Source organism: Drosophila gunungcola, chromosome 3R (genome assembly GCF_025200985.1).
Source record: "Drosophila gunungcola strain Sukarami chromosome 3R, Dgunungcola_SK_2, whole genome shotgun sequence".
Taxonomy (NCBI): domain Eukaryota; kingdom Metazoa; phylum Arthropoda; class Insecta; order Diptera; family Drosophilidae; genus Drosophila; species Drosophila gunungcola.
In genome coordinates this window covers 26,114,306-26,140,349 of record NC_069139.1, presented here as the reverse complement: position 1 = coordinate 26,140,349, position 26,044 = coordinate 26,114,306, and the positions used below count along the sequence as shown (strand labels likewise).

The window sequence follows — 26,044 nt, the reverse complement described above, 5'->3', positions numbered from 1 at the left end:
ATATATTTTGGGCCAGCCAAAAAACACAAGATGAAAAGTTAGCGGCGCAAAGTGAGATTTCAATTTGGCTGGCTCGCGTTTTATGGCGGGGAGGAAACATTGCCGGACTCATAAAGCATTTCCGGCACTCATGAATCGGTTGGGGCCCTCGAGGCTTTTGTCCCCGATCCCTGGGCTCCCGACTACCCCGATATTGTGATGTTTGGAGCTAAAGTTGTTTGCTTTCTTTTCGCCCGAAAGCCGAAAGCCTTAGAAAATGGAACGCCGTCTGTTGGCTTCCTGCTTCCTGCATCCATTACTTCCACCTTCAAGAATACACTGAAAAAAGGGGCTATATAAAGTTAGTGAGTCGAAACTGCATATCTATTTGTATAATTTTTACATTGCTAGGGGCTTATCAGATGTTTTTGGCATTTGAAAAACATAGTTTATATGCCAAATAGTACGGTGGTAAATATAAGTAAAAAACGAATTCGACTCATTTATTGAAGGTACTTTTCTTGAAAGCCCAATAGTATTTTGTGAATTTTAAAAGCTTTTAAAATCATGAGTGATATGAAACTCCTGCGATTTCTGTTGCACTCCATATAAAAATTGACTTCAGTGTAAGAGAAAGCCCAGTCTCCAGCTGTGGAGCTTACTCGCTGCATACTTTTCGTTTGCCTGGTTTTGTCTCACTTTCCCAGCAGCGAGTACACATTACATTTCCCTCGCAATTGTTTGGAAGCGAATAAAAGAAAAACCTAGCCGTACTACCCGTATCCATAGCCAAAGCCATAGTCCAAAGTGGGTTTGTTTGTTGCGGGCTTGTGAGGTGGAAGAGAGTGGTCTCCATGGACTCCATGGAATGCAACGACCATGACAGGGCACATGGCTCAGCATGGGTTAAGGCATTCGAGTCAAGGGGATGGCTGGCGTACTTGTGTGTGCATTCCGCCAAAAACATTTGAATGCCAAGTATTCAAAGCAACGAAAGCAGGGCTGACTGTAGGGATATCAGCCATCTATCTATCATTCACCGTTTGAAGTCCGACACAATCGAATGAATGGCAAACACTTAATTTAATGAATATTGAACCAGTTATACTATCAACGAGATTTAGTTGAATGACAAAGCGGAGACCTAAATGGATTCCTACACGGATTGAATGCATCTAGTCCGCAATCTACACACATCCTGTATATGATGTCAACAGGCTGACAGAACGTAAGATCAAAGCAAAACAAAATTAAAAGTCGGGCTTAACTGGAGATTTTGTTACCCTAATCGAGGAGTACTTTATTGTTTTACAATAAAAGAGGGTGAAAATAGTGAATACGATAAGTGTATACTGTTAGCATAAGTAAAAACCCTAATCTCACCGTTTTTTATGGTTGATTTTGGCAGGAAGTAAATTAATTCAAAAATCATTTTAATTTTAAGTTTAAGAAGCCTAAAAACGTCCATACCAATTTCTCATACGACACTTATTTAAGTTATAATAAGTTTATTGATCAACGGAAAACATAAATATATATCACACTGACATCTTAAAAATATTTGGAAGTACTCAGCTTGCTCTCAAGACAACGCATTTTTGACATCTTGCCATTCAAATAATTTCGTTAAGTTTATTTTCTGTGTGAGCTAAAGTGATAAACAAGCGTTCAAATTAATTAACTGCTCTCCAAAATCATTCAACCAATAACAAAAATTTGAAATATTTTAAGTAAGAGTATTCAAGGAAATTGTTCTAAAAATCCATGGAATGTTTTTGTTTCGATTGCAATCATCGGCAGAAACAGTGGCACAATAAATATAACAATTGAAACGGCAAATACTCCGAATAGATATTCGTATATATGTACGAAATGAAAATCTCTAATAAAAAAGGACATTTCCATTACTGCGATTAAATCGTCAGGACAAAGCACATACATACACAGAGACAGACGGATGTAGATAGGGAATGGCAGCAGATAGAGCTGGAAAGCAATTCTGCTGCGGTCTTTGGCGAGTGGTAAGGATGAGTCCTGTGATAGGATTTCAGTTGCCTGCCATTATTTCAATTGTTGTTGTTTATATTCATTGGATTCTTTACCTCTCTCCTCTCTCTCCCCTCTCTTTCTTTCTCTTTCCCGTGCAGCGTTATTATGAGCGTTTTATGTGCATTGCACAATCGGCCTGAAGGTTGACCATAAAATATTTTCTACCACCCATCCGATGATATCAATTTTTACGGCTGACAATATTAGCCCGACATAATTATCAATCTTTATGGGCCGAACTGAAACGGTCAGCAATAAAATGCCAAACGTAGATCGTCGATAACGAATGTCCTCGGCCGCAGAAAGGATGTCCTGCTGGCGCAGAAAATGCTGTAACACATGTGTGCACGTGCTGATAAAATTAGCAATTCGAAACCATTTTTGGTGGTTTGGGTGGTGGTGTGGGTTGTGTGGTTTTCGGGGGCGGAAGGAAACCCGATATTAGCAGCAGATATATTCATGTCGACTGCTGTCGGGCGTAAAGTCATAGCGCAGCCAACGGGGCGGATGAGTGTCGCTGCACCCAGGCGGTCCTCTGGCTGTTTGCGGTCTATCCACCTCCTACCTCCTGGTTAGGAGAACTCCCCGCTTCTCCTTTCCCAAATCCCCTTCCTTTTCCGCCCACACAGTGCGTGTCGAAGCATCTCAGTCGGAAAATGGGTGACAATTCATGACAGGGCATGAGCAGGGCCGCGTAATTTGCATATACTGTCGCTCGTTCGTTCTTTTCGATGGTCCAATGCCTGGTTGCCCAGCCAGCCCGCTCTTTACATTTTATTTTTTCACAAAATTCCCTACCGCATCGGCCAGACAGTTTTTGGCATTGACTTGACTGCACTTAGCCCCATGGCATTACAAAATGTCCCTCTCACTCTGGTCGCATATTGTGATAAAAATCCCCTTTTCTATGCATTTTCCACACCAAAAACGGCCGAAAAAAGGGCTGCTAAAATGGAAACTTCTCACCCACATTTTAAATGCAAATGACAACCCATGCGGGGTGGATAGTTAACGGGATGATGGGAGTTGGAGGTGTCTTTGTGGCCTGTCAGCCAGCAGATTAAGAGCGAAACTAGTTTTTCCTCTATAAGCCAATCCAGCCGGAGCAAAAGCAGTTAGTGACAGGATGAATTTCAATTTGGACGAAATATCAGCTGATTATTTTAGTTTTCTTTTGTTTTGTCACAACCGCAGGTTTTTCTATGTGTGCTAATAGCAACGGGCTTAATGATAGATGACGCACCAGGGGTACCAGAAAATCAGCTTACCACCCTAAAACTACTCGGTAACAAGGTATTTTCGTACTTTCTGAATATACAGTTTCATCACGGCATTGTTTGTGTATGCCATTAATTAATAACACAATAATGCCTTAGCTAATATCGGTTAAGAAACTCAGCTGCCGTGTTTTTAACTGTTATATATTTGTTCAAGAGTTTAAGATTTAAGTCTTTGTATAACTTTTATAACTATAGATATTCACGGACAATTTAGAGGTTTATTAGAATCGCACCATTGGTCATTTCCTGTTGTTTCGCCTGTTCTTCTTGCGAATGTGCTTCTTCCACTTTCTCCAGTATTTCTGGATCTTGGAGGCGGCGCGGTTCATGGCGAAGACCTGGACGCGGTGCTGCCGTCGTCTGGCCTCTTCCTCCTCGCGTTTGACCACGATCTGCTTGTAGACCCGCTCGACCTTGCGGAACCCAACCATAAACTCGTCGAGGGACTTCTTGGCCTTTTTGTGCTCGTCGGTGAGCTGCATGTTCTCGATCATCTTCTCGCCAATGCTGTGATCGTACTTCTTGATGATGGCCTGCAGTTGCAGGATCAGTTTATTCCTGGGGGATTCGTAGGGCTCATAAACAGGGTCTGGTATCAGGGTCTATGGCTTACTTTTCCTCTCGGAAGACCTTTTCCTGCTTTAAATAGGTCTTGGTCGATGTCTCGTAGTTGTTTCGCGTCTTCTGCAGCTGGTCCTCCAAATCGGTCTGTCGCTCAAGACTCGATTTTTTGCTGGCGCGGACCAAGCGAGAGCACCGATCGCTTGTATAGTAAGTTATTAAGCTATTAATGAGGAAAAACACGACGAATGTGGCTTTCAGTAACTCACATTTCCCTTCGGATGCGCTCGTCCTTCTCGCTCTTCTTCTTCAGCAGCAAGTCCTCGTAGTTCCGCAGGTAGGCCTCCTTGGCCTCCATGCGCTCCTTGATGGCCAACCTCTGCGCGTGGATCTTGTGGCGCAGCTCGTCCACCTGCCCCTTGACCACCTCGTTCTGCTTGTACATGGCATGGAGCTGCCGCTCCTGGGCGATGGCGTCAGCCGATGTCCGGTATAAGCGGTCCTTGGCCAGGTCGTAGAGCATCTGAAAGGCCGTCAGCAGCTTCTTTTCGTCCGCGCTCATGTGGTGGTAGAAGCCCGGAAAGAGGTGCACCATCTTGTGGTTGCGCTGGAAGAAGTCGATGATCTGGATGATTCCATGGTCCATGAGCGGCGGTCGCTTCTCCCTCAAAATAAATTCCCTTCGACGAATGAACGATTCCACCAGGTGCACTGCCGCCTCGAACTTGGTGCCATTCAAAACCTGTGCCATGAGCTTGGGATGTTCCAGCAATTTGGGCAAGATTAGCGAGATCTTAACCCGTTCGATGGCCTCGGCTAGGACATTCAACACACAGCCAATTTGCACCGATCGCACGTTGGCAAACTCTAACCGGAAATGGAATTTGGGCTAATCATTAAAAATTGTGATTCGATCGCGAGAGTCGTGGAATTGGGATTTTTCCATTTTCGTAAAATGTTTTGTGTCTTTTTGTCCCTACAACCAATGGATAAAAAGTTTAAATGGATAAGGAATGGTTAATAAAACATTTTTTGATTTGATGTTTTGATTTTTGGCAATGCTAAATTCAGGGAAATGTAATTTTTAATATCAAACTTATTTTACAATAAATTTAAATTATACTCATCCGTAAGAAGTTGTTTGCACATATAACTATTACATAACGTTTATTGGATCTAATATAAATGAAAGATAACTGTCTCTAGCCATTAACTTGTTGATCACTTCACTTAGTTTAAAAGCGGAATTTAAAATTAAGGAATTGCCATTGCCGAATTTTAAAAGCGTTTGAGAAAAAAGAAGTACAAAAGTCCAGTCAACTAATTTAGCCAAATATCTCACCATGCTGGGCCAGTTTGATGTCAATCTTCTTTTCGGCCGGCATGGACTTGCCACGCATCATCTCTGTCATACTCATCTTGGTGTTTGAGGGTGCCTAACTAGTCTCCTGCGAATTTTTCATTTATTATTTCTTTTTTTGCTGCACCAGCACCATTCGCTATGAGGTGCTTATTTTTTTTATTGGTTTTTGTCTTTTACTTTTTTTTTTGACAGCAGTGTTTGTGTGTTTCGGTGGGGATATGTTCCTGCTCTGAGCTAAATTTCCGAGCTGCAGTTTGATGGAAGTTAGCCCTGCTACCCTGATCCCCTGAACGATGTCCCCAATTTATGTACACAAATTCCCATATTTACAAAAGCGGATCCCGGGCACATCTATCTGCGCCACTGGGTTCGCTTCGCTGAGCTGCAAACTTGCTCAAGTGGAAGCTCTTGTTTGGACTCGAATCAAGTTGACATTACATGGCGTGTTTCAGTCGCGGACTGCGGACAAACTTTCTAAACAAATGCCCCGGAATTTGTGACTACAAATGCAGCGCTTCCTGCTCGATGTTGGATGCACTTTTTTTCGGAACCCTTTTGTGCGCTCCTCTGTTCCGCTGTGTTGCCAAAAATTTATGGCTAACAATATTTTTGCCTGGCAAAAGACGCACACAGCTCACAGCTCACAGCAAATGGCAAACAACTTGCTGCGAGTCACAGGCGTGGCATCTAACAAAACCAATGCTTTAAGAGAGGTTTTTAGGGGAGATATCGGTGGAGTTTTCAGGGGCGGGGAACTGTTCCGGGGGCGTAATTTGTATGCACAATCCGAACAGCCCCAGCCTCCGCCTTTCGGTTATATCTTTTTCGCCAAGTTGTTTGTGTTTTGAATACCCTATTGGTCGGCTTGTTCTAAAACAACAAAGAGGAAAGGTCCAAGAGAAAGTAAAGAAACGAAAGCTATTTCCAAAATGAATTGAATTTCAAATTTCCAAAGAAGATCAGCTTGAGTCTCCGACAAGCCACCTTTTTAGCTATAAAAAAATGCTAACAGCTAATAAACTTATCCAAATAGTAAAGTAAAGAAAGTAAGACATTTAAACTCGTCCAATGTTTATTTATTTTTGAAGACCAGCGCTTTTTCAATTGGAAATTCAGATATATGGATATTGCTATGCCATTTTTATATGATGATAGTGTATAAATATTTCGTTGCTGGATGGACTAAGCAGTTACCATTTTTTCTGTCGCATTTTTTGTATAGCGCTTGTTGGTGCTGTGCGCTTATTGCATTTGTCTCGATTCGTTTGGCTCGCACAAAAACAAATTGCCGGAAGTATGCAAATGTATGATGCAGCTTATCAGATATTGTTTGAGAGCCTGCACTCGTTGTCTGTTTGGTGGGGTATGGGGTAAGGGGGAGTTTGGGCGGCTGGGCGTTTCGGGGCGTGGCATTTGGCACGGTGCTCATTTGCCTTGCAAAAGGCGCGCCTCCAGTGAGAAAACAGCAAACAAGAGCCAAGCGACAGCAAATAACTTTCAGAGACACTTGCACCCGAACACAAATACAAAATAAAAAACCAGAAAAGTATCGGGAATTGAACTGTCAGCTGCAGCTGCACGTTGGGGAAATCGAAATTGAATTACATTTGCACTTTATGCTAAAGATCCATCAGATGACAGCAGCAGCAAATGGAGGGAGATAAAAACTAATTAAAATGTTACAAAACAATTTAGAGTTGGAGAAAAGAATCTACACTTGGGAATGAAATTTAATTAAGCTGATGACCAGAAATTCAGACAAGAAATATAGTATATTTATGTACAATAAAACCAGGTATTTTAAGACAACTTTATTTATTTTATTTTATTACGGACTTCAATGGGAATATACATTTTTATTGTCTCTTATTTAAGCAGTGAAATATTCTTGAAATGTCATTGTTGAAAAGTCATCAAATTTACAAAAGTAACGCAGGTAACCAAGCAGCCTTGACAACAATTCGTCAAGGTTTATTTAAAACAAATGGAATGTGAAAGTTCTTTAGTCGTTTTAGTCGTCATAAAAGCATTGAACTTTGAGTTAATGTTTATAAAAGTGTGCATAAGTACTATAATATAATTCCCAGAGTTCGACAGTTATGCGACTTGGGTTCAGGTGTTGGTTTTTCGGCGAACCCCTTGTCTTGGATCAAATTAAAACATTGGCAAGCAGCACTCGATGTCATTTATCAACTCCGAACTTTCTGACATTTATGCTCTGTGACAACCAAGTCCAGGGCGACAATCACTGGAGTCTAGCAGTGGGCCCGATAAAGTTTCTTTCGACAGATGACACATTTTCCTTCGGTTCACCTACATGACTACTTGATATTTCCATATTTCTATGGACACACTGGGCTGGCCCGAAAAAACACCCCCTATTGATAAATGATGCTGATGGATTTTTATTGCCCCGGTCTTCTTGGACAAGGACAAGGGAGGTTGGCTGGACCTGAGTTTGCAAGGGGGGCCACATGTATGACACGCTGTTGGCCGGCTGCTTATCAACGGTTTAGCGCGGCTTGTGTGCCTGACAGGTGAATAAAAGCAGCTGTCAACACTTTTTTATCCCTGTCTTCGAGAGGTGGGTGTGTGTGTGTGTGTGTGTGTGGGCGAACTGGGTCCATTAATATTGATATAGAATATATTGTTTTTGCGTTTTGTTTTTTTGCTGCCAAGGAGCATGCGAGCCGAAAGATTAATGCTTCTACAAGGATGCCAAGCAACTATTTGAATAAGCTTCTGTGGTGAAATCTCGAAGGCCCCAAATCCTTGAAACCGAAAATTAGCTTTTGGCTATTTCTGGCCAAGTAGAGCACTTGCCAATGATTTGGCCTGCTGGTAAGTATATTAAACATAAATTGCCTGGCCATCCATCAAAATGCTCAAAGGAAAAGCCAGATGCCGAGTGGCAGGGAGGTTTAAAGTCACAAGGCAAATTGAGAAACAACTTCAGTGCCAATTGGCCAAATCCGAATGCATTTTATGGCCACAAAATCAATTCAATGGCTCAACAAGATGCTCTGTTTAAGTCGGCAGTCGGACGGTGGGCGGGGCTGCTGCACTTCTCGCCTTCCGCCGGTTGAAAATTTTATGTTTAATTTATTGATACACTCAGCTGGCAATAAAAATTGATGGCAAAAACACATTTACACACACCGGATGAGGGCGAGGCGAAAAGTGGGGGAAGGATGCGGGGCGTTGGCCATAATTTTTCATTTCATTGTTCTGTTTCGCAACAGTCGTGGGAAAATACGCGGCGGATAAGCCCGAAACAAAAAGCTGGCAAAGTAGCAAGCAGCAAGCAGCAAAAGAGGAGAGAAAAAGAAAATCGAGGGAAAATTCTTTTCTATGCGAGAAATTCATGAAAATGCCTGACGGAACTGGAAGCGAATTTTTGTGATATTTATTTGCTGGGCCAGGAAAAAAGGAAAGGAAAAGAAACCGAGTTGCGAGAACTGCAATAAAACGAAGCAGACAAAACAGACGGAAATGAAAGCAAAGAAATAATGTCCCCGGCTCCAGTTTCAGTTCCAGTTTCAGATCCAAGCAAAAGAAAGCAAGAGGAAAGTGAAAAGTTACCCGAAAAAAAGTGGAAACTAAGCCGAAAACGAAAGCAAAGACCAAGCGCTGTTGATTTTATTTTTATTGCCATAATTTATATATGCACAGATCCGACGCTGCGCATACGCAACGCAATTTCTAGCAGCTGCATATTATGTTGAGGCCTTGATAGCACTTAAGTTGCGGCAATGGATTTATTTTACTTTAAGGCAAATCGAGAGAGCGGACAGCTGCAAATCATTTTTAAATGCTTACAAATTTCCAACACAATTTACAACTTAAATAAATTTACTGCAGGCAAGAGGGAAACACAGAAAAAGTTATGAAAAATGGGGAGCAGCAGAAAGCAAAGCACAGCAAATGGAAAATAAATCAATCTTACACTCAAAGTTGGCCAGTGGGTTGGTGAGCGACCACATGCCCCGAGAGACCGGAAAATTCAATAAGGTTTAAGAATGTTGAAAATATTATAGCATACCTGCGGGCAACTGCAGATGCAGCTGTGTATGTGTGCGGAGGAAATTCTAATATTTGTATAGTTGGCCAAGTTGTACATGGAATTTCGCAGAACTCTTAATGGCTTCACTAGCTTACCTCCCTACCACCGTTTTTCCGTCATTTTTTCTCACTTTTTTGCTCTGCCTGCACCGTTGCCTGATCATTTACAATTCAACATTTTGCAGCACCAGTGAATTATGCTTTTCATTTCGGCCTTTTCCCCACTTTTCGCGCAGCTCGTTTTCCAACGTTTTCCGGGCACTCGCGGTCTATGGCCCATTTGTGTGTTTTGAGGCTTTGGGCGACGGCAGTAAGTACGCTAATAGCTTCTTATGACAGCAATGAGGCAAAATCATGCGAAAATTCAATTGTACCACTTTTCCGGCTCCGCAAAGTTAGAAGAAATTGGTTTGGGTTAAGTAAACTACATCCTACGACTAATACTACTACTAGGAGCAGCCCGCTTTTTTAATTGGCTCAAAGCTTTTTAAGATTAAGCATTAATTCTAGTGAATATAATTAAATTCGTTTACCTTCAAAAATTTAAAAATAAAGGAATTTCGGCTTAAACTTGTAAGCCGAATAAAGTTGCAAACAAATCAACCAGGGTTTATTTATGATAAAATGCTGTTTTTAACGTTAGCTTTTAGCAAATGCTTTGAGATAAATGCAACACTAATTGATATTTCTAATTTATTTGAAACTCTCTAACTGTAGCCGAGTAAAATTGACTTAGTTATTAAATAAATAAAGCTTTAAATACTTCGTTTGACGTAAAAACCAATCGGCAGAGAATTCAATTTATATGAAAATTCGTGCATTTTTTGCAGAGTCTCAGTTGTCTTTCATTAAAATATGCTGCATGGTCAATCGGTGACTGCCAAAAGCCAGGGTCCTGACTGCTTTTCCCGTCACATCGAGTGCGATATTGGGAGCTGTAAGCTTCAACAGACTGACGCTTCTACTTAATATGAGTTATTTTTTTGTTTCGGGGGAATACCCAGCTAAGTGAGTTGAATTGTTTTGACATTGAGTGGCAAAAAAGAGCCCGACAATTGAAACAAATTAAAGGTTGATGGGGTGCGAGTGGACTGAATCCACTGTTGTCGACGTGTTAACAAAACCACTTCATGCAGTTCATTGAAATTACCCCCTTTATTCGAATTTCATTTATTCCATTTTTTACTGCTTCTCTGGAGCAATTAACACGTACACACACAGACAGACCAACGAGGATCATAATTGTTGTCGCTGGCAACTGGAGGGCCAGAAAACAACAGCGATGGCAACAGCGCCAGCGATTGTAAATTCGAAAACTCAACGAGGTGGCGGAAGGTGAAGGACAAAACTGGGGAACATCTGTTTCAGCCAGGCACTCATTCATTTTTAATGTATGCAACTGCAATTGAGCCGCCTCCAGCTGGAAAGCAAATGTCAAGCAGCTTTCCACCGCATACACCAGTTCTTTGCTTCGTTCGTTCACAGAAAAAAAAAATTATATCGGTATCGGTTGCTTGTTAAATTTTTTCTTAAATGGGTCCAAGTAATCGCTGTTAATCAGTTGCTTTATCCAATAGAATTTTATATTACAATTGTTTTAAATTAAATTGTTTTTTTTTAGATATTTTTATTATTGCAGGGCTTTGCAACCTTTCCTTTTAAGGAGGATAAAGATGGCTATAAATTTTTTCATTTTAGAAAATTTTCAAAAAAGTTTAATTTTTGCGCCAATAGTATCTAATCACTGATGGGTGGACTACAGAAATCATTACAGTTTAAAAATGAGTTAAAAAGTGTCTAAAAGTATGCAGTACACAAGGAAACGCCTTCTTGCTTTTAAAATCAATCAGTCTTCCGGATTCGAAATATCTTGCTGCATACTTTTAGACACCTTTTTAATTGATTTCAAAAGTCATAATCTTTATTACTATTATTAAAAACAAAAGTAATTGGAGAAATTAAAATGCAACTTATTTTCTTACATTCTTCGGTACATTAAAGGAAATCCACGATTTTAATATTTTTTTCTGTGCAGCACTCACTGAACAGCCTTGTTTTTGGGAACACGTCTTTGACATTGCGCCGGCAGCCAAGGAGATTGTAGCGGATATTGGGCCTTGGAAACACTAATTGATTATGCCCTGATTAGTTTGTAGGGGGAGGTGCATCACGTGGGTCTTAGGCCTAACAACGGGGCACTTACCGATTGAGAGGCAGAGGATGCCTCCGAGCAGAAGCTGAGTGAGTTGGGCGCCCTGCAGGGGCCGCGTTCTCGTTTCGAGTGCTTGCATTTCGGATCGACTGCGACTTTTCCAGGAGCGCATCCCCTCCCGCGAGGGAGCGAGAGCGATAATGTTCAGTTACGCGGAAATAGTGCACAGCTCGGCACTTTCACTGGCTTCCGGTGGTGGATCCGAGGGGAACTGTGGTCGGGGGAGCTACTGCTCCAGCAGATATTTGCGAACGCATTTAACACCTACTGGAAAACTGCGGAACTGCCAACGCGGCGTATACGCAACGTGTGCCAACTTTGGGACTTTCCTTGGAAAACGCCCCACCGACTTTCTGCAAACGTTCACAATTTTACTTTCGAGTGACTCCGCCGACAGTTTGTCAAACAATAGTTTTCTTTTTTTTTATTGCTCGGCACGGTATCAACTGCGTTTTTATGGCCAATTTTATTGCCCTACAATCGCGCTGCTGCTCATAATTTGTTTAATATTTCTTTTCGTCTCGGTTCTTCAGTGCCTCAACAGTGATTCCGTCTATTCGGACCATCAATAACCATTGGCTCTGGGCCATGTTCACTATTTCTCCGTTTGGGGGGAACATCAGCATCTGTCTCTAGGGTTAAGTCCCACCGCCCTTTTGATTCGGATTGGATTTTGGTCGTTTTCCGTTTTTCGTATCTGTTGGTTTAGCGCATTTATCTGAAATGAAACAAAAGGCCATCGGGGTTTTTAATGTGCCGTTAATAGAGAATCGATTTATTTTAGACTGCTAAATGCCAAGTGATTTACTGTAGGGTAAGTTCTTTGTGTGGGATGTGTGGGGTGTGTTTTCAAGGGCCACGGGCCAGGCACACACGGATGGATGTGTGTGGCGAGTATTGTTATTGTAGATAATTGCTTTTGGCCGGGTCGGCTCGGTATTCGTGTTTAGTTTAGCGCTCAATTAATTATAGCAAGTTTCGCCATTTGCCGGCTTAGTTTGCCGGGAATTGGCCTCCGGCCACATGGCCACGCAATTTGTATTCAATGCGCCAAATTACTCCTCTCGAACATCTCAAACAGTTGTCAATTAATTTAGTTCTCCCCCAGTTACACAACGCCTCAGCTAGTGGAGTTTAATTTAAATTAGCTGGACTCTACGTACTTGGGCTCAAAACTTGAAATTTGCTAGGCTTGAATATTATTAACTTTATAACTAAGGACTACTTAAATTATCTTATTAAAAAGTTGTTGCATATCTGTTCTTACTTTAGAAATATATAACAACTCGAAATATTTCGTAAATTCTTTTTCATATCTTTTAGATCTGAATAACTATCTTTTAATTATTAAAAATAGTTTAGTAAGCAAATTTATGTGTGCAGTATATTGCCTACATTTTTTTGAAAAAATATTTTAGCTTATATTCTAAGTTATAAATTTATTATTATGGACAGACCCAAATTAAGCACAAGTAGACAGTTTTACTTATATGTGCCGTTTTTAATTAATTTTTACCTATCAAATATGCGTGTATAGAAGAAAGACTCTTTTAAAAGAACAACTAAAATGTATGTGTAAGAACTAAGAAACTATTAGAACTTGGATGAAATCCAGTGCCAATTTCTGACTGAGGCGATTAAAGCTAGGCTAACTTTTGTATGGCTAAGTTAATAATATCCACAACTCTTTGGTTATTTCGTGCTCTTAAATTTTCGTTCGCTCTAAGAAAACTATCGCCTATACCTCACTTGGTGTAAATGAGTAATTTTTCATAGAATTTTTCGTGTCGGCAGCAGATGGCGCCGCTAAAGTGGCACACGACTGACGCTCTTCGGAGCGCTCGCCAAAAAGCAGAAACGAAAAAAAGACAAACACAAATTTATCTTCATAATTTTCCACACGTTACTGGCAACTCATCTGCATAAGCACGCACACTCACTCGCACTCTCGCACACAGGCGCACATGTGATGCATGCAACGCTGCAAAATGTCACCGAAAGTGAAAGGCGGAGAGGCGCAGTAATGCTAAAAGTACACTCCAAGCCCCGTTTTGCCCCCGAAGCCCGTCCCTTCACGCTGAATGTAGGCCACTGGCAGCAGAATTTTGACTTTAACGTTGCCGGCGCAACTGAAATTTATGCAACTGACGGCTACTTTGGGCAGAATAGGGGGGACTGGCGGAAAACAGGGGCTATTCATCTCCGCAAGCGACTTTAAAGGCTTGCCAGGGGTCGAGTGGTGGGCTCATAATATTTTTTGGGGTAAGCCCCCGGCTACAAGATTTATGCGGGCGGTCGACGGAACGCCAAACGCTGCGGGCCCTGTAATTAAAAAGTTTGCCTAAACAATTCTCTAATTAAATATTATTCGTCTGAATCGAGAAATGTTGCCAAAAACTCTTTTACTTCGGTCGGCGTGTGAATATTAATGACTTGACATTTCGGTTAAACTTTGCCAACAGGGGAACTTGCCCACAAATGTTGCTCAATTTCGGTTGGGGGTTTCCTCTTGTGTTGGCAAAACGAAACGCAATTAAAACACCGCCCCCGGGGCGGTAGTCAACCCTTTAATGGCTTAATGACGAAACCACCGAGTACATAGTTGGCGGCCAAATTGAGCGGCACTTACTTATTCCGAGCGAACGGAGTCCAATACTCCACATCTGCCCGGCGAGCTAAGTCTGCAGCAGCAGCCGAAAGTGACGAGGGTGTAGTGCAGTAATTGAAATTAAATGGCATTTGAAAGTTTATTTAGCTGGTAGTTTGTCATCTCATTAGCTCACTGATCGACTCAAGTTTTCAATTATTGTAATTGCTGCAATCCAATTTAAGTTGAGGCGGTGTTCAAAGTGGCTCGACGACGTCTAACTAGGTATGAAAACTACATTTGCCACAGCCAACAGACTACTACATCATACCTTCTGCAGGGCCATCCATTCGGAGTCCCGGGGGAAATTTATCTAAATGTTGTTTCAAAACTTCAACTTGTGCTGCATGGCAAGCCCTTTTGTTGCCGGCCCAGTCTTTCTGGTACTTTTTTCGCACTCTCTCAGATTCAGTTTTGCCCTAGCAGCTCTGCTTTCGGCCCTTTCCCCAACGAACTTGTCACAACTAAAGACATTACACAACAGATTACGTATACGCCGGGTGGGCGCTGAAACAAGAGGTGATTGCGCAAAGTTCGCATTAAAGTGTGCCTCCTCCTAGTTGCGAGCAGATTTACAGCAGCAAATTTTTATGTTATTGCCTGGCGTGTGTGCGTGAGTTGGGGTGTGTGGAAACTTCTCTGCCCCGGCAGCTGAATTAATGTCTGTGGCCCCCAGCAGGCAGCATCCCCTTTCATTTGCCGAGATGTTTATCTTTACATCTATAAAAACACATTCTGCGCACAGCCCTACACACATGAGCTCCACTGTCCAGGCCCCCCGGCACGTTCGGCTCGCTCAGTGATGTAGTCTAGTCAAAATAGTTTCCCTGTCTCCATCTAGATGTGTTTTCCCGGCTGTCTCCCGTCCTGTCAACGGGTCTGAGTAGAGCTCCACTTCGCCGTTCTGCTGTTGCTTTTAAAAGCTTAAGTTGGGCAAACACTTTTCCACATGCTTAATGAGTGCTTGCCTGGTTGCTAGACGCTCCACTTCGAAAACTCGAAATTTCGTTGGCCATTGTGAGTGGAAAACCTAGTTAGAATTCAGCAAAGAACCATTAGGTATAGGCTCTATTTATTGTTCAAGCTGTAACCGGTGCACAATATTTATACTTTGCAGAGAAAACAAGGCAGTCATTGAAAGTAAGTAAGATGAATAACTGCTATTAGTTAAATACAATAACAAACTTGTAACGTACAAAGTTAAAGAACTCTTTGCTCTTTATTTAAGTATGACTAAATTAAAATTAAAAGCTAGTTTTCTGTATACGACTTTCTCAATATGACTTAATTAGTAATAACTTCCATGATTATCTTTATTTTTGTGCCCTCATAAGTTGTAAAAAAAGTTATCAAATCGACTTCATCTGTAATAAATATTTGATGGCTATCTTCCTTTGTGTTGTCATAACTTAAGTATTGATTCAAGACAGAAAAGTATTCAAACAAACCGCACAGCCTACAAACTATAAACTAAGGCAAAGCTAAGAAAGGACTTTTTATGTGTTTTTTACATACACCTACAAGCAGCATTTTCGACCACTGGAAGTCATTTCTGCTTTGTTTTGCAGCCAAAATAATATCTGAAGGGTCACTCAAGCACATACAACCTACATGGGTGGAAACGGAAACTATTACGACGGGCAGCGAAAAGTCTATAAAAGCAAATGCTGCCTTCTCCAACGCCTTGAGATGGAGGAGGAAAAGCTAGACCGGAGCACGGAAGGCAGAAAATAAAGTCGACTATAAAAATCACAGGTTTATATACATTTTTTGAGGGCGGCCAGTTGCTGGCGTCGTTTTATTTTGTTGTTGCAGTGTTTGTTCTATATCAGAGTTCAAACTTGTTTTTGGAAGCACTTTTTTTCCCCGCTTTAAACAGCGATTGACTGGATGCTTTTCCAAAGAACTTCCCGTTTCGGGGTGAAAGCAGTTGGGTAGGTCCCAACGATTACGTCAGCCGAGAGTTTGGCATCTTGTCACTGGAAAGTTAATCAGGAAAAGTGGCCAAGACAGTTTCCGGATTAATCTTCAATTGAAACTTTGGGCATTTCCCAAATCAGCTCAACGATCGGCGGGAATAAATAAAATTATGAACATTGGAAAAGCGAAAAGTTTAAGAAATTGCTGAGAGGAATACCGTCCGCCATATTTTCCTGCCAAGTGCGAAACGTCTTGGCTCGTGGCAACTAAGATGGCCATCTATAAATCAGTTTTCACACACACACGACCGCCATAAACTTTGATCTGTTAATAAATTGCCTGCACTTAATCATTCCAGGTGGGAAGAAAGTTTTGGGATATAAACTTGTACATAAGTTGGAAAAATATCTGCCTCATTTATTCATATGCCAATCTGGGAGAAACTTAAGCAAACAGTCGGATCCCAGAAATATGGCTGTCGACTTGGTAAAAATTTAATATATTGCTCATACGCGGCGTGGGCCGAGTTCCCGTTAGGCATGCCCCCCGCTCTAAAGTGGATCCCCGCTTATTTTGGGCCAACGCATGGACACCAAGGCCCAAACGCAATTAACACGCACAGGCACAAGCCACTTAGCGAAGTGTGGGTGAAAGCTAATCGCTTCAGCGGCCAAAATACAAGCCCCATAGTGCGTCTGCCCTATTTGCGACCCAGGTTGGTATGCCATCGTGCACTCCGGGTCAAATTGGGTAAACTAATCAATGCAAGTGCATTTGGTTCTTGGCGGCTGCATTAAATTTAATGATAGTTTTTAGCCGGCAAAGTTGCTTTGCTCATTTGTGTGTGCAGCCTGTACAGGCTTTCGAGCCGTGTTTGCTGAGATGCAACTAAGCTTTATTTGCTTGCTTACCCTGACATGGCAAACAGAGATCAAGTCAACTGCAGCAACAATGGCAGTGGCAATTCCAATAGCCGTTTGTGCTGATGCAGCAAATATACGCATTAATAAATCTTTTGTTTGCTAATAAATTTCTAAACAGCAAACGACTCCCATTGCTTGAGCTCAGTACGCAGCTTGCTTATTTATATATTTGCTCGATTTTTGCTTCCGTCACCCAAAACGTTGGTAAACATTATAGTTCTTGTGAGCTATCATATTAAAACGTTTATGGTTCTACCGCATGTATAATCAGTGACATCCTTGGATATTACCTTTACCTGTATTTGGTGAGAAGGGTATCTAGTGCAGCATATGCCATGGAGTCTCTAATTGACACACCTGAGAGCAACAGCATATTTACATACAAATCAAGCCAGCAACGCACTTCAAGGCAATATCGAGATGGGGAAAAAGTTCAATCATGTAAATGGTTCGTCAACCAAATTGGGGCGGCGAAGGTAAATCACAACACACGCAAGCACATTTGGGGGAGGGAATATCGGACCATCTAAATAACTACGTTTGTCCTTGACCTCAGGTGAAGGACATGTGTCAACCGACTCACAGAACACGTACGATATCAGACTGGCCAAAACTTCGAAAAACTGTGAGAGCCTGATTTGTATTAAAGGTGAAAACGTAAGCTTGTACTGCTGTTGGTACATAAAACATTCATGCGCGTTGACCTTTATTAATGACGTATGAATGTTATATGGGCATGTACCTATGTATACTTTAGGTGAAAATAGTATACAAACATAACCCAAATTGAAACACAAGACTATTTCACTTTAATTATATGTTTTAAAAAACATGCAAGGGTAGTCATTATTTACTGTGTTTATGCTATCAATTTCATGAATTCTTGAATACATGAAATCGAAATAGCCCCCCCTTTTCATAAAATTATTGGATGCGATGGCTATCCCACACACACAGTAATTGATCTAGAAAATTCATAAATATTTTTTTAATAATAAATTTGTATATCTTAAAATATTACTACAAAAACATTTTACATCTTACGAACAATGTTTTCGAAATGTTAATAAAAATGTAAGTTGTTATGCCAAATTCGTTTTTGAAATTTAAAAGCGGGTAAATATTTTTGTATCATTATTATCGGATACTTCAAATAACAATGAAAGTCGTGTATTTTGCTGTTAGTTACGTGGTAAGTACATAAAATGACAAGGTAATACCTTGTCGATCTCGATTTGCCGAGTGAATCAAATCAATTGGCCAGCCAAAGGCCAAAACAAATCCCTTTCGAAATTGATGTCAATTTAGTGTACGTCTATTTGTGCGTTTATATTTGTAGATGCATATTTACACAAATGTATCTCTGTGGGTTGAGTACGGGTTTCGTCACATATATGTGTGTGCTTAGTCACATATATTTTTGAATATTTTATGACGCAACCGAGCGCGTTGACATTGCTGTTTAGCCCTCGTCACCAGCTTCCCAGACCCTTTATTTCCCCCTCCAAGCCCCTTTTTTCCAAGCCCTTCCTCAATAGGTTTAGGGCACTTTGTTGTAGAGAATAAAAGTTTAGCTTTTCACACGTGCGCCAGCCGCCTCTTTTTTTTGCGTCCCAGCTGTCAACTCTTTACACAAATTATTAAAACATTTTCCCACGAGTGTCAACACTTTCGGCGGTCGCCATTTCGGCGGCCAGGGAGTCGCCAGATAGATAAGGGGCGTGGCAAGTTGCAGGCGGTGGGACTGGGACTTTGACTGGGACTGATGCTGATACTGAAACTGTCACTGAGACTGGCGGAACCGCAATGAGACCTCTTTAATATTTAAGGCAAGTTGAAAAATGCAGAAGACAAAGGGCTCCGCTTGGCGCTCAGCGGAAAGTTCAACCGTTTCGCGGTTAAGTGTGACAATATTTTATGGCGAGTGCTTAGGTTGCTCCAGGGGCGGCCAAATCTCTTCCGCCGATGGAATGTGTATAACCCGATTAACCGGGGAGAGTGTAATAAAAGTTAAAGACTCCCGAAAAAGGGCAGTGTGTGTGTGGAAGTTCGTGTGTATTTAGGTCGCTCCTGGGGCAGACGGCTTCATTAAGATAAACCAATAGCTGCTAAATTGTTAACATTAGGCATACATAATGAATTACGGCACGGGGCCTGAAAATTTAAGTAAGCTACCCACGAAAGACGAGGAGCTGCGAGTACAAGGACCCGGTTATCTATGAGCTCGTGAGGCGGCTTTGGGCGGCATCCTTGTCTGCTGTTTAGTCATTCGTTTCGCTTGTTAACAATTTCTTTGAACCAGACAGGCGACAGCAGCGGGGACTTAGGCATTTCACTCAGCTGCACCTTCGCCTTTTCGCCTGTCCCGGCGAAGGTTGAGTGGGGATGACTGGCAGATTCCCACTGCCAGCGCAGCTTAAGTATTCATAATTTAATGCCAACTTACACGACACTTGGCGTCATTTCGCATCGTTTAGCTCAATTTTCGAAGCGCTTGCACAAACAGGCTTTTAATGAATTTGTCTCGCTTTATCAGGGCCTGAATGCCAGGTCGATTGTCGGGTTTTCCTTCTTATCTGCCTACCTTTGGGTATGCCAATTGAAGCTATTACGTATCGTATTACTTAGTTTGGAAACGGTTGCATTTTCAAAAGAAATCAATACATAAAATGCTTGAAAACCCAAAAAGGTTTAAGTTTTGCTCTTAGATTGCTTTCAAATAATTAAGCCATTAAAATAAAAAGTACTTAAGTATTTAATTATTTGACTTATATTTAAGTTATATCGCTGCGTTTCGAGATAAAAAAAGTTGTTATGCAAATTAAAATATTTTGTAACAATACATGAACATGAAATGTATTTGAACTTTTGCGATGGCATTGTTAATTTGCAGAAACTCCAAAGAACTACAATCAAAATGGTGCCCTTTTAAAGTAGTTTACCTACAAGTTGAATCAATTAAAATTAAGACCTTGCCAAAGTGAAAGCCACCTTATGCTGCCCAAGGCAAACCTCGGAGAGCTTACGGAAGTCCAAATGGGTGTCAGCATGCTTTCATCTCCCATTTCTTGCGGTGTAGGCGTCTTAGGCTACGTCTTGTTTTGTTGTCGCATGTTCATTTGCAGTTTTCGGTTTCCCTTGTCTGGGCCGCCTTCAACTTTGCCTCCTTGTGGCCTCCAGAGGTCATGTGCCCCGGCCCCTCCCATTCGCTTTCACTTTGTCTCCGCTTAGACAATTTGTGGGGTTTTGGCCTCGGGCGTCCGCTTTCCTCCTTTGGCCGGGCAGCTCTACTGTTTTGTTGCCTGACTTTTTACATAATTTTGTCGCTTGGCTGGCTTTGTCCTCCTTTCGGCTGCTGGCCTTCCCCTTCCCCTTCCCCTTCCCCTTTCTCTTTGGAGCCCCGAGACCCACTGTCATCCTGTTTGTGTTATCCTATGTGTTATTGTCATTGTTGTTGGCGGCATTCTGTGAATTCGTTGTGGCTATTTCAGCTTGTAATTCACTTAAAACCGCACACAATGACAAAACGTAGCATTTGTTCTGCCCCAACATCGCTGCCAGCCAAGAACAGAGGCTCTAAATTATGTTATTAAATTTCTTTACCAAGGAATTTGGAGCTGCCCGCCCACATCGCCCATAGTTTGATAAAGCTACCGACCTCCGCATCCGCATCCGCCTCCGCCGGCACTTGACGCACAAATCCGAGGGCTTGCCAGGCATAGTTCTGTCCCATTTTAATTAAAGCCAAGTTTGCAGCAACTGCCAGGCCTAATCGAATTGCCAAGTTGAAGAGCACCCGAATGGCTTGTCGGCTGCCACGCCCCCGCTGAGACGTTAATACCCTAATCCACCCCAGAAATCCCGAGCACGCGTTCCGGTGGCGCTGACTCGCTTGATTGCTTCGATTGTTCGCAATTTGCCTGGGTTCTTCGCGACTAAGTGCTCCTAAAAACTTCAAAACGCGTCTAAGCTGGAATGGAGTGGAAGAATAACATGAAAACTCTCGGCTCGGTTGAACTTTAATTGGCGGGGCCTGCGAGCCCGAAAAATGTCTCATTTTTGCGCGACATGAAAGCGTCACATTATTTAATAAAAAACTTGCTCCTCCTGTCTGGGGAACAATGCCCATGCCCATGCAGAATGGTGGGTGGCTCGGCAACGAGGCTCGAGCCTCGAGGCGCTATTAAATATTGACGCGCCACACAAAGGCGGCTAAATGCCACAAAAGAACTCATAATGGCGACTTTGTGCCACTCTAATGCCATTTTATGTGCTTTATCAAGGCCGCGAAGTGCGGAGGCGGTGGCAGTGTCAGGGAGACATTCATTTAAGGCGATTCCCCAAGTTGTACAACATCAAACGCAAATTTGTGCCAGGTGAAGCATTAAAATTACCAATTACCGCACAATACAAACTCATTTTCCCACAAAGAAGGCATTAACTACGGCCAAAATGAGACACTACACGGGTCTTAGGAAATCTCAATTAGGATTAGGCAAACTAGTAATTTCAATTATGCCGAGTCGATTGCGGAAAGTCGACTTAATCAAGCTCAAGTGGCGAAAAGTGTATACTTAAGAGGCAGGATTCTACCCAAAAACAATATGGGCACTAGTTTCTCCCCAACAATATTTTTACTTTATTATGTGGACTTGCAACATAATTAACTAACTAGTAATAAGTTGGTAAAAGTTCATATATTTTTGGAGAATTTAGGCGTTTTTCCATCTCTTTAAATCGGACGAAAAAGGTGAGCTCCCACAAAAATCTTGTATATATTGGTATCTATTGAAGAATAAAAGTGGACTATAAAACATAAGAACACCCATCCCAAGCAGAGCCCGAAAAAGCGTCGGGAAAAGCCATATTTATGGCTCACTCTAACCCCAGCTCCCAGTTTCTTCTCCAGCACCTCAACCCCACAGAAAGTTTGTCGGCGACCCCAGAATCCCGGGGCAGAGCTATAGATACGGATGTATGGACACTACGGTGCGTACGGTCAATTTATTACGCTCGCGCTTTGGCTGCTCATGCATGGCTGCACATTAAAAAGCAGATTTAATTAACTTTGGCCAAACTTTTATTAATATTGAACGCGTTTATGGTTTGGACGGCCCAGCTGACGGGACCCGCAACCCCACCATTCGGCACCCGACAGTGGGGAAAAGGGCGTTAAATGCGCTAAGCAAGTTTAAGTCGTAATAATAAAAAGTAGCGCACAAGAAAATAAATAAATAAAAGACATACCATCAGCACGCATTACGTACACAATTTACTTTATTGCATAAACTGATTATAGTTTTAATGCCGCACAGGGCGAGACTGGGAAAACTCGGGCCACAGGCCGAGAAAAAGGGAAATCCTGGGGCGGAGGCGGAGGCGTTCGACATTCAGGCTGGCGGGCAGGAAAACTTTAATATCCTGACGTTATTATCATTATTAAACTGTGAATGGCATAATAAACGAACAGGGTAACCGCAGCGAGTCGCGCACAGCGCGCATTCCCAAGTTTCTTCAAGTACAATGGTCTGTAAGAGCGAAAAGTGTGAGAATTCTGAGGAATAATCGTCGGCTTTTTCGTGGACTGCATATTTTAAGTTGAAGCACATTCATTTAAAAGCCTGACCTAGAAATGCATTAAATTCAATGAACTGGAATAAGCGGATATGTTTTATGATAAACATGTAAAAATATGGTCGCTTATATTAAGAGAAAGAAGTGGTGTCAATACAATCGATAGCATAAGCGATATTATCGATATCTTCAAATACAAGCTTTACTATCGCTCTACAAAATTTGTAATACAATTAAAAAGATTATCTTCACGCATTTTTATCAGTTTTTCTGTTTTCTTTGCAATGATTGATGTTGTTTTTATATTTAAAGTCATATATATTCGGCATACATCATTTGATATCGATACTTTCCAAAACCTATCATGGGTTATTTCTGAAACATTTCACAGTGCGCTAAGTGAGTCGCAAAATGTTGTGTTTATCGTCAACATCCAACTGAAGTGCACCAGCTCTGGGCCAAAAGACAATACGGCCTGTTGTCGAAGTGCGGCCTGAAGTTATGGAGCCGTAATAATCTATTGAGATGCGTTTTATTGCGCATACGCCGAGTACGCCCACCAAAGCCGTAAGCACTTCCAGGGCTCAGAGCTGCACTTAAGAGCAATGCATTACGACCCCTTTGGCTTTCCCTTGATAACGATAAGATTGTGAGTTGGCGAAGGAAAAGGCGAGGCAAATGGATAGCAAACTGTTGCTAATTTCGAACTGCAGACGGGATTGTAAAGTCTGAGCTGGTAGCAGCGGAGGCCACTTTCGGCCACAATTCCATTCCAATTCGGCATTGATTTCGCTTCGCAGCTCATTTCATTCTGCCAACATGTGGGACAGTCACTAATTAGTCGTTCATGATGCATTTCCCCAGATTGCATGTCTCGATTATTTCGTTTCACTTCGTTTGGCTTGGGTTACCCGCACACGGACCCGCTGAGCACGCACATACTTTCCGAGTTAATCTTGTATCTGGAATCCCGGCAGACACGCAATATTGAAGCCCTGCGGAAAGTCAACAGCAACGGCGGATAAAAAATCTTCTTACTCACGCCATGAGTCGCAGATTTCCCGTTCCGTGATTCCTTTATCCTTATTTACCTGTAAGGAGATAACAGCAGCGAGCAGGGGTAAAAAATTTGTACTTGGTATTTCAATTTGCTTTGCATATAATTATTATTGTATTACGAGTACGCCCCATGGGCCACGCCCTCACTCCCACGCCTGGAATCACTCTGGCGGGCATGATACAACTTTCCCAACTTCAGCCACCGCATTTCCATGTGAGTACACAGGGAAAAATTTGCATAAATCCAAGGAAAAATATTTGCATTGTTCAACTTCCCGCTCCCCGTTTTTCTGCAGCGTTTAAGCCATTAATTTGCATTCATGAAATATTGCCCGTTTCTGATTTTAATTTCCAACCAAAAATATGTGCCTTCACCAATCCAGCAGGGGGTAGAAAGTTTCTTTAGAACTTCGGCTGCTCTCCGCCTGCATTGTTTGAGCCATATGCTGACTGAAAAACCCTCTGCGCTTCGTTGGAGTGGCTCGTGTGAATTTAAAAATAAAATATATCAGTGGAAAATTCATCAATTTGTGGAAAATTTATTACGCGTCAATGCTGATTATTCACCGAATTCCCGGCTGACCGAGGAAGCTGACATCTGGACTTGGTTGTCATTAATTCGCTTCGTTAATGTGAAAGCAAACAAAGTGAAAGTGGCGCGGAGTCATTATTTTACATAGTAATTAAAATTTTGCCATTCCACACACAAGTGTTCTCAATGATGCTTATGCAAGACCCAATTTGTTGTTACATAATTACAAGAAATAACGACGCGGGCCATTATGTCCGCCAACAAAGGTCACAATTAAAATCATTATTGCCCCCATGAAAAGTACAAAGTCAATGGGACTTGCACTAAAATCACTCCCATTAATTAAAGCAGTTCCATTGCTAATTCCTGCATTTTCCCGAAGATCCTATCCGACTTGGAAACTCGTCACAATTCCGCACTCATCCCACTTAGAGGTTACAAATGTGTGTGCTACTGGTATCTTTGCACAGGATCTATGCACTTGTCCGTGAAACTCATTCGTTGCTCAGTGAACACCGAGCTAATTGATTACAACAAATTCAATTCGTGTTTAATTAAATTAAAATTTTGATTTTATCACCAACCTGCCCCGCGGCATATGTTAATGCCCGGGGGGCTGTGGCCGGCATTAAATGGAAATTTAAATGGAAATTCGGCACAAACGGAAGTGAAACGGCGGGCTGGCAATTACCCCACCTAATTAATGATCTGCTTGGCCGCAAGTACGTGCTTGGCTAAAATTTGTGTGTAACACATTAATTAAAGTTTCATAAGAGCCGAAAGAAAGAAGGCGAAACAAGAAGGTCTATTTAAATATTTATTCCAGTCATTTGTAATGTGGAAGCGACCCAAGACCTGGAGACAGGAATTACCTTTAGCACACAAATTGCATTTGCGTGTCAACCGCAGTGCGTCAAAGGGGGCGGGAATGTCCTGGGCCTCAGGGCGGCCTTGTGCCTGCGTGTGAGTGTGGGTGGAGATGTGTTGCTGAGACATGCGAAGCGTGCGTAAGTCGGCAACATGTAAACGCGTATTAATTAAGCCAAAACAAAGCGTCGCCGCTCAAGAACCAGACGAACTGCGAACTGCGAAGACTACGACGACGTCGACGAGGACATGCAAAAGGAGTGGCACGTGGGCGTTGGCGCTGGCAGGGGGCGTGGCTAGTCGGGAGGGGAGTCAAGAGCTTGTTCACCGCCATTTCCCCCTGTCAAGGCCTCCATGTGTCCGTAGGAAATGGAAATGTCCTTATAATACGACAGACGTGGTACATTTAATTCCTTTTTTGTGTGCGCGGCTTTCTTTGACTGATTCTTTTGATTCCATTTATACATTTTAATTACAAAACCATCTCACACATTACACGCATATCTCGCCCTGTAGTTAACAGGCGTTTTATTTAAATAGTCCCCTAATGAACCGGGCATCCACCCCCAGTTTTGGCCTCCTCTGAGCAGGTGAATAGCCCTTGAAGTTTTCAAGCTGCCGACGACACTTTTCCGGCATTGTCACACCTGTCAGCAGCAGTCAGTTCAAGCTGTCACAGATGTCAATCGCCGCTTTAAACGACGGTGAGTATTGTACAATCCAAATATATTTGCAGCTGCTTCAAAACAATTAAAGAAAAACCATCAGAGCACTTAACAAAAATATTATGCGCTGTTGTGTTTCAACATATATACAAGCAAGTTAGGGAAATATTTAAAAAGTTTCAAGATAAGTTAAATATAAAAGGATAGCTTTGTGAATATTGAACTGTATATTTGAGGGATGTGCTTTTAAAAAAATTTTACTAAGCTGAAAAATAACAAGTAAAGAAGTCAAGTGAAATCGTAAAGTTTTAAAGTTTGAAAATAATTTACCTAAGGTTATCAATTATCTTT

General features: G+C 42.0%; 2 protein-coding genes across 3 annotated transcripts in view; both read right to left on the bottom strand.

Annotated features, from left to right (window-relative positions):
- The window catches only part of LOC128257999 (hemicentin-2), a 71,014-nt gene that overhangs the window by 29,589 nt on the left and 15,381 nt on the right, over nt 1-26,044 (bottom strand). The window contains exon 2 of the mRNA XM_052989383.1: nt 11,498-12,224. Within this exon, the coding sequence (XP_052845343.1) occupies nt 11,498-11,618 (121 nt within the window). The 5' untranslated portion in view covers nt 11,619-12,224. The remainder of the gene's footprint in view (nt 1-11,497; nt 12,225-26,044) is intronic.
- Nucleotides 3,434-5,494, bottom strand: LOC128257987 (dynein regulatory complex protein 9). Of its 2 annotated transcripts, none has more exons than XM_052989372.1 (4): nt 5,212-5,494; nt 4,139-4,845; nt 3,922-4,071; nt 3,434-3,866 (listed from the first exon to the last, which is right to left on the bottom strand). In XM_052989372.1, the coding sequence occupies exons 2-4, from the start codon at nt 4,618-4,620 to the stop codon at nt 3,548-3,550; spliced, it is 951 nt and encodes a 316-aa protein (XP_052845332.1). In that variant the 5' UTR covers nt 4,621-4,845; nt 5,212-5,494; the 3' UTR covers nt 3,434-3,547. The 2 variants fall into 2 exon arrangements, with proteins under 2 accessions (XP_052845332.1, XP_052845322.1); XM_052989362.1 differs by having other exon boundaries at nt 4,139-4,736.

Excerpts from the sequence above, each read along its gene's own strand:
- LOC128257987 (XM_052989362.1), bottom strand. The coding sequence starts at position 5,287 with ATGAGTATGACAGAGATGATGCGTGGCAAGTCCATGCCGGCCGAAAAG. Across the intron at positions 4,737-5,211 it reads CATCAAACTGGCCCAGCATG|AGTTTGCCAACGTGCGATCG; the intron begins GTGAGATATTTG and ends ATTTCCGGTTAG. Across the intron at positions 4,072-4,138 it reads GAGCGCATCCGAAGGGAAAT|CGATCGGTGCTCTCGCTTGG; the intron begins GTGAGTTACTGA and ends TTACTATACAAG.